Source organism: Colossoma macropomum, unplaced genomic scaffold (genome assembly GCF_904425465.1).
Source record: "Colossoma macropomum unplaced genomic scaffold, Colossoma_macropomum, whole genome shotgun sequence".
Classification (NCBI taxonomy): domain Eukaryota; kingdom Metazoa; phylum Chordata; class Actinopteri; order Characiformes; family Serrasalmidae; genus Colossoma; species Colossoma macropomum.
The window spans coordinates 42,588,336-42,596,846 of record NW_023494791.1 but is presented as its reverse complement, the minus strand read 5'-3'; the positions used below and the strand labels follow the sequence as shown (position 1 = coordinate 42,596,846).

Below are 8,511 nucleotides of genomic sequence, written 5' to 3'. Positions count from 1 at the left end.
CTGTTTGGTATTTAAAATGTACTGCACTCACAATATCACAGTAACACCCCAAGGCCGCAAAGTCACAAAGACATTCGACCATCTCCACAAACAGATAGTTCACCTTCTCCATAGTCACATATTCCAACATCTCGCAACGTCAAATATTTTACCCTTTTCACAGCATTTTAACCAGTCGGTGACGCCAGTCTTTACACCCAGCCCTCCACTTGATTAATAGTATGTACCCTTTCCAAATAGTGTCACCTGGGGTTTCACTGCGTTTGTTGTTGTTATGAACCTTGCAGTCCCATAATCCCCTAATGCTGCGGCTATTATTTTTTCATATTGTAATTAATATACCCATTAATAGAAAACGGCGTGTTGAAAGCGCGGTGAAACGAGTCTAACAGCGCGTTTCTCGAGTCATCGTCGGAAATAAGACTCTTTAAGGTTGTATGTGAAAGACTGTGACGTTGCAGTAGCTTTGGATGGTGTCAGTAACCAGAGGTCACTAAAAATGGAAATTTAAGGCATTTAAACCGTTTTTAGCTAAAAGAGAAGGATTCTTCAGCAAATCCACCAATTGTGAGGACATGGTTAATTAGATACTCTCTAGTAGGAAGTTTCGTGAAAATAAATAAATAAACGTACGACGTATTTGAAGAAGAGTAATATTACCGTATTAGTAAATATTTACATGTTATTTATTAGTTATATATACATTTGGTCGAGCCTGTTTTCTCTGCTTCCCTGCACTCTTAGCACAAAGGGTTCTATCAAGTACTGAAAAGATAGTTCTTTTGTTCTCAACAATAGTGGAACCCTTTTTGGTGCTATGTAGCAAAGGGTTCTCCCTATAACTATCACTATATAATAGATAGCTGGCTTTCCACCAGAGAGAAGATGCATGCAGAGAATCATGAATGCATTCTCTTTAGAGTGTTCTGTGAAGAACCTCTGCCTTGACTAAAGAACCTCTGAAGAACCATTTTTGAAGAGTGTGGAACAGTTCCAGAAAGCGATTCGCAAAAAACCGTGAAGGAGCAAGTTGATCGTCATTCAACTGGTCATTCAATAAATGTCACAAAAACTGAAAATTAAAAAAATCAAAAAAGGAAAAAGAAGAAAATGAAATTTAAAAATGGTGTATATTTAAGCAGTAGGTAATCTGGGTTGCCTTGACCGCCAAAAGTAAGTTAACGACAAAAAATGAAACTTGTCCGATCAAACAGCACCGAGGAGAGTGGAGTTTGAGCGAAAAGGGAAAAGTTGCGATTTTAGCAAAACATCAAAATGATTTTTACACTATTAAAAAATGTGAAATTGAAAGAAAGCGACGAACGGAAGAGACAGAAGCCCGAACGGTCACGGAGCTGCGAAGTTCAAGGCCGATGTGAGGTAAATCCAGCGAGTGTCAGCTCTAATTACTCAATAACTTCAACAAAGTGCAGCGGCTCTGATGGTCACTCAGGTGCGGCGTCCACTCGTCCTCCCTCCACTTGGCCGCTTGGTCAGAATTAACCGCTGTCATTTCGTCATTTCAGGCGGCGGAGCTTGTTTTTTAATCTCCGTATTGGCGCGATGTTTTTTTGCAGGTAGTGAGGGTCAAAGCGTGGCTTTATCCCGCGCGCCGAGTCCCGTGAAAACTGCCTTTCATATTAGCGGGATCAGCGGATGTAATTAAAGCTGGTAATTGCAGATTAGAGGTTTTGGGTCACTGAGGTTATTCGATAGGAGGCCGTTTGAAATGACGGGCAATTATTGAGCATAGCTCCTGGAAAAGGGAGCAGCTTTTACACCTCTACCTCTACCTGTACCTCTACATCTCTCTCTCTCTCTCTCTCTCTTTCTCTCTCGTCGCCCTCCAGGCCTGTATGCGCTCTATCAGCCACTGCAGGTACTGTGGAAGCTACACTGACTGAGCGTTTAAAAATACAGGTTCCTAAATGGTTAATATCTGGTTCTAGGAAAAAACCTCACAAGTTCTTCTGACGCCCGAACATCTACAAAAACCGCTCTAAAGAACGCTTTGGAGCAACTTGATTTTTAAGAACGTGCTCCACAAGTGGGGTAACGCTGGGCTTCAAGTTGACCCTCGGCTCAGTTCCCCCAGCCTGAGGTTGACTTAGAGGGTCAGGAGGGTCTCAGCGTGGCGTGTTCATCAATTCATAGCCAGTAAGGTCAAACTCATAGTGGTCCCAGCATAGTGTCCAATGGGGAGGTGGTGTTTTTGTGCATTTGAAATGAAATAGCGTTTGCAGTACAGGTAAGTATTTTTACCCTCAGCAGTTTCTGCAGCAGCTTTGGGAGAAGACTGAACTCCAATAACACAGAAGCAGCGCCAAAAATGTTCAATTGCAGCTAATTTCCTGCATAGAATGTAAAACACTGGACGCTTTTAAACTGCCAGTGTAAATTTAATAAAAAAAAAGGGGGGGCAGCAGTAATGATTATAGGGGTAGGTTGGAAGGGAAGGAGGAGTGGTGCTGGTGGTGGTGGTGGTGGTGGTCGCGCCGAGGGGCGTCTTGTCTTTTGACGCAGAAAGTGCGCCAAATTTGTTTGCAGCGGATCAAGGCTCACCGCCTCCACTGCACTTTTCTTTATCTTAATTCCAACTTGAAAAGATATAATTATCTAGTTTGAACAGGACGGCTATCAAATCCCCTTCTTTAGGCAGGCTAGGGGAACAGCTCGAGTGGATTGTGGGCTCTGAGCCGCTCCGTGTTGCTCCAGATAGGGAGTAATGAAGTTGTGGAGTCCGGAGATACAAAGGGCATTAACCTCATTAGCATGAAACCTTTTCTTCTAACTATTGTGGGACCCTTTCAGCCTTCTAATCCCTCTATTTCAAAGCTGGGTGTGTAATAAAGCTTTTAGGGGGTTTTCAAAGCTAATGGTATTCTCTGAAGATTTTTTTATTGCCCGTTTTTAGTCCACAGAACGTTTTTATAAATATATATAAAATATTAATGATTTTAAAAAACTTCTTATACACTGTGGTTGTATGTGGCGTTATTTTTTTTAAAAGGGAACTTTTTTATTATAATAATAACAACGATGTGTTTTTACGTCTAGTTTCAGGATTCAAGGTTGTATTAACACGAATTCTATAATAACCGTTTTTAGCACGATTTTCTGCTCCAGCAAGAAATTTTTACGCTTATTTTTTTTTTTCTTTCCTGAACGAGTTTTTTTTTCTTAGGTCTTTTCACGCGCTTTTTTTTTCTCGTTTGTGAAATTGTGGCGTGCAGGTTGTTGAGGACACGATTTGAAACAAAGCTCTTCTTTCGCCGCACATTGCAACCTTCCCTTATCGCCATGTGAGGGGTAGTCAGATTGTACTAAATTATGTCCAACCAGGCCCCTTTGGATCCACGGATTAACAGATTAAAGTGGACCACTGGGCAATGCATCCCCCCTCTTTTTCTCCCCCCACCTCTATATTACTCGTATGATAATTGCCTAAACTGATTTGCACTTGCACAAAAAAGCTTGCAGGACTCTTTGTAGGCCGAACACAGCAGACTGCTGCTTTGCTGCTTCCCTGTCAATGGAAATAAAACTGATTAATGCCGTCTATCAGCGCTGAGGAGGCAAACGAGGCAGGAAAAAAACAAGCATTTCGCTCCAAACTGGTCTTTTTTCTCTTTCTTTCAGGGCGCGTTCCTTTCGAACGAGCGCCATGAAAACAGTTTAACCGGCGATCACTATTAAGCGCTAATTTTCTGAACATTTTTTTTAACCTTTTTTAAAATAGCATGTTTGTGTTGATATGCATGCATGACTCCAATCAAAGGCTCAAACGCACCTGCCAGTACAGCACAACCTCCCCCCCCACACACACCTCAAAAAATGAAAAAATGAAAAATGAAAAAATGAAAGTGATTCCTGCTCACAAATCCTGAGTCTGATTTTTTTATTCTCAGCAACATGATAAAACTTTATTGACAAAATATTGACAATTATATACTTCTTGGAAGTATATGCTTTTTTGTGTTAAAATTGTAGCAAACTTAACACAAAACACAAAAAAATTATTTACATTCTGGTAAAAGAGAATTTAACAGAAGCATTAGCTTTTATGTTTGTTTGTTTAGGATCTCTGTACATGGAATACACGCTCAGTGCTTGAAGGTTTTTTTTTTGTTTTTTGTTTTTTTTTGCTGCCAATTCTTGCATTTAGTCCTTCGTGGCAACTCTTTAAATGAGGGGTGAGAATAGGGAGTAATGGTAAAGCTTCAGCTTTCAAGGAATGTCACCGATATTTTTCATATCGTCATAAGTACTTTTTTTTTTATCCTGTGGCAAACTTTTGTAAAGTTTTCAAAGTTTTTTTTTCGTCTTTTTTATGCTTCTTTAAAAACACTATAACGCAGCACTGCTACTTCATCTTTTTTTTTCGTCACAACCACTTGAACACGATAATTATAAATTCAAAGACTCCACACTTTCGTAGAAAAAGGAAAAACGGAAGAAGCACACAACATTTGTTTTCATTTCTCTGGTCGAAAAAAAAATAGAATCGAAAGTTATACTTTGCACTGAGGTCAAATTAAAATCACCTATAACCCCCCAAAAGAAAATCCATTGCTCTACCATGCAATTCAAGTTTTGTACATTAAAACAGTCGCGTGTTTTGGTATCTCGGAGAGGAACGTTCACGTTTTGCCAAAATAAAATTCTCATCTCAGAAGTGCAAATGTCTTATGCATTGGAGTTTGTTTTTGTGTTTGGAGGTGTGGTGGTGGTGGGCAGAGTGGGGGGGGGGTTAGTGGTGATGGGACGGTGGGGTGGGGGTGTAGGAGGGGTGAACATGTAATACCTGTCAATCATCTCGTTTTTGGCAACGTGGACAAAGTATTGACAGTCCCCTCGTGTAGTGACAGCAGTGCCACCAACAGGAATTTTCTCCCCCTCAAAGCTGCCGATCTCCAAAAAGAATGGAAATGTGACCATTGGCTTTACCCTCACTCTCTTTTCTCTCTCTCTCTCCCAGCGCACATGCACAGCATCCCCTCATCCGTGTCATCCTTCAAGCCGTTGCAAGCTCCTGTCCCGGGTTTCAGACAGTCTTCTGTTTTTTTTTTTAAACATAAAAAAGAGTTTTGTCTTGTTTTTTTCAGTTTTAATCGTCCGAGGTGACGTCTATTTCCTCCGGGCTGCCTTGCTTGGTGGCTAGCCTCCATCGGTTTACGTGATGGGTGCCCTTCTTCTTCTGCTGGGAGTCCGAGCCCTCCTCTTCGAGCTTCTGACGCTTAAACTTCGTCCTTCGGTTCTGAAACCAAACTTTTACCTGCAAGGAAGGAGAGGAACAAACGGGAAATGAGCAACACGTACAAACGCAAACTGATTCACAGTAGTAGGTTTCATGTTTGGTCTCTGAATGAAACAAAGAAAAAAGAAAGAAAGGGAAAAGAGAGAGAGAGAGAGAGAGAGAGAGAGAGAGAGAGAGAGAGAGAGAGCTGGCCTCTCAGCTGGTATCAGTGACGGAGAACTGAATAGGCTTATACAAAAAAAGAGAAGGCAATCTATCCGAGAGAGTAAATAGTCTTCTTTTGATTCAGCCTTTTACACTCTTTACAGCAAACGCTTCGAAAATAAGAATATAAAGAGGTTATAAAGCGGCCCGTTTAGCTGCTCCAGTCTATTAAACTGGAAACATTAAATAATCTATGCGTTAAAGAGAAGGAAAGAACTGAGTCTTCATAAAAAAAAAGAAGAAAAGAAAGATCTGAGTGCACTGTGGCTCCCACCGACTCCCGGCGTGGAGGCTACAATTCCCCCCTATTAGTATCACACACAAGCGCAGGAGCAACTTTTCTATCACAACGCATTGTGCGCGCGGATTCACCCTACAGCTCAGTTCATTATCTTTTATCATTCACATTAGACAAGTTGGCCGAGTAAGGGGAGGGTGGTGTTGGGGGGTGTGCAGCATTTAATGTGCTTTCAGTGGGCTAATTGAAGCATTGAAGTGGGCTCCCAGTTCGTCTCCCTTTCTCTGAAAAACGTCCGGTTCGAAAAAAAAGGGCCAGATCTTAAATATGGCGAGGGGAAATTCACCAACCCGCCTCTTTCTTTTTAAGCGTCCTTTTAAGCCCCTTTTTAACTGCTTAATTGCCAAGACATTTTACGTGCGCGCGACAGATCCTCCAGCCTGATCTGATTCCCCTTTAGAAATGCTTCACGCGCCTAACGTCTCAGATATTGTACTTTAAGACTGAGGGCGAAGTGAAAAATAAAATGTAAACAAATAAAAATAATTTTTTAAAATAAGAAATAGTCCTTTAAATGCTGTACAACTTTAAAACCATAGCATGAACAAATAAGCAGAGTGCGCGTGAATTGTTGACAAGTGCAGGAGGCCATAGAGAGAGTGCACACTAATTAGACCCAAATTAACAAACAACAACAAAAAAGATAAAAGCCGTAAAAACGCTAATTTGTCGGTTTTAAAAAACACACAAATACGCAAATTTCTAATCACATATCAGACATATAATCTGGATTTATAACAAACGTTATCGCACGCGACACTTAATTTACTTCAATTGCATAAATTGTTTTCTAAATAATTAAAAAAATGTAGTAAAATATGTTCTAAAATTTAAAATAGGACAGAAAAAAAAACAAAAGATTATGTTAAACCCTATGTTGGGTATGAAGCCCGCGCACGCAGGTGCACCGTGCGCTTGGAGCGCGTGCGGGGAGGCGGGCGGGCGTGCGTGCTCCTACCTGAGTTTCTGTGAGGCTGAGGCTGTGGGCTAGCTGCTTGCGCTCCGCTCCCACCACGTAGTGGTTCTTCTCGAAAGCGTGCTCGAGCCGCAGGAGCTGGGAGGGAGAAAACGCCGTGCGGATCCTCTTGGGCTTTCTGGCCAGTGCATTGTGCAAAAGGAAGCTTTCCGGACTCGTTTCGTTCCCTGCGCAGGACAGCGAACACAGCACCATCAGTTCTGCCTCAGTCAGCTCGAGTTCAGCTCAGAGTACATTAAACACTAACGCTATCAGCGCTGAATACAGCCTGCATCGCCTATCAGAGCAGAAGTCAGTCAGTAAAGCTCAGTTAACTGGGTTCTGTAGAAAACAATGTCAGTGTTGTTACAGTGCAGCCAGGCCAACAGGCCCCACAGTTTGGACGGGCTAAAACACTATTATTTCATTTTTAAATACAAAAAATATAACAAAAGTAGCACAATCGATCGTCAGCCAATCAATCATGCTGATACGCTTTCAAGAGGTAAACAAAACGAGGACATATAAAAGCATGATTATGTTTAATTTCTCGAAATGATAAACTTTGAACATTATTTGCAAATGTAATATATATTTATAGTGTCTTACATATAACAAAATACACGTGTTATCATAATAGATCATATGTTGCGTGCAAAAGTATGTATGTATATATAGACATACATATTTATGTACATATATGTACGTATGTATACACAATGTATATGTTGCACGAATGCAAAATTATATATATATATATATATATATATATTATTGATACATAATTTTGCATGCATGCAACATATAATCTAGTATAAAATACGTGTGTGTGTGTATATATATATATATATATACACACACACACGTGTATGTGTGTATACTGTATGTTGTCATATACATAACATATAACAATATCATGTATATATATATATATATATATATATATATATATATATATATATATATATATATATATAATTTTGCATGTATGCAAATAATGTAGTATGACAACACACATGTATTTGTTAATCCGTCCTAGCATGTAGGCTACTAAAGACAAAAAAGTTGCTGCTAACAACAAACACCAAATACAAACAACACATTTTGTTTACTTCTCTAAAACCGTGAGATAAGATAAATCATTCATTGGCTTATTACTTCACAAAAATACTAGTTTATTTCACCTTAATTGCTATTATATTATTACAATGCTAGTCAACACAACTTGTGTCTAATTCTCTAAAGAATCCACAACACAGGCGCTGATTAATAACTGTGGTTCATCATTGCTGTGTAATAACCCCGCGTCTCCTGGCTGACAGTGTTAGACGTGCAGGGCTCGTGCTGGGCTCGTGCGGGGCTCTGAGAGTGCAGGCCTGCTCCACACATGCAGCCTCTCTGTACAACATAAACACTCTCCGTCTCAGACGCCTGAACTGTTAGCGGGGAATAATAGTTTAGGCTGAACAGGACAGGGGCTGCTTCATTTCTCTCTGTACGGGCACTTCCGGTCATTTCTTTTCCTGGAGATAATTATTTTAAATTGCGTCCTAGTTTAGCATTGATCCAGCCATTAGCCTCATTAATAGAAAGTAACTTTTCATTGCGCCGCTCAGTCAAACAGACGGAAATAAAGACGAAGACGATCTTTAAAAAATTGTAATTTTTGGTGAATGTGAAGTTTAATTTTAAGAGAGTTTGGGAAATAAGAGAGCAAAGGAGTTCTGGAGCGACCTTCTTTTAACCTGTTTAGCCGTTTCATGGTGAAGTGGATCGTTACAAATGTCTCTAGTTAAA

General features: G+C 40.3%; 1 protein-coding gene across 2 annotated transcripts in view; it reads right to left on the bottom strand.

The window, feature by feature from the left end:
* Window positions 1-5,095: 5,095 nt before the first annotated feature.
* The window catches only part of emx2 (empty spiracles homeobox 2), a 4,692-nt gene continuing 1,276 nt past the window's right edge, over window positions 5,096-8,511 (bottom strand). The window contains exons 2-3 of one of the 2 annotated variants that reach the window (XM_036575115.1): window positions 6,718-6,902; window positions 5,096-5,275 (exon numbers count right to left, since the gene is read on the bottom strand). In XM_036575115.1, coding sequence (XP_036431008.1) covers window positions 5,108-5,275; window positions 6,718-6,902 — 353 coding nt within the window. In that variant the 3' untranslated portion in view covers window positions 5,096-5,107. The remainder of the gene's footprint in view (window positions 5,276-6,717; window positions 6,903-8,511) is intronic. The other variant, XM_036575116.1, reaches the window with a different exon arrangement.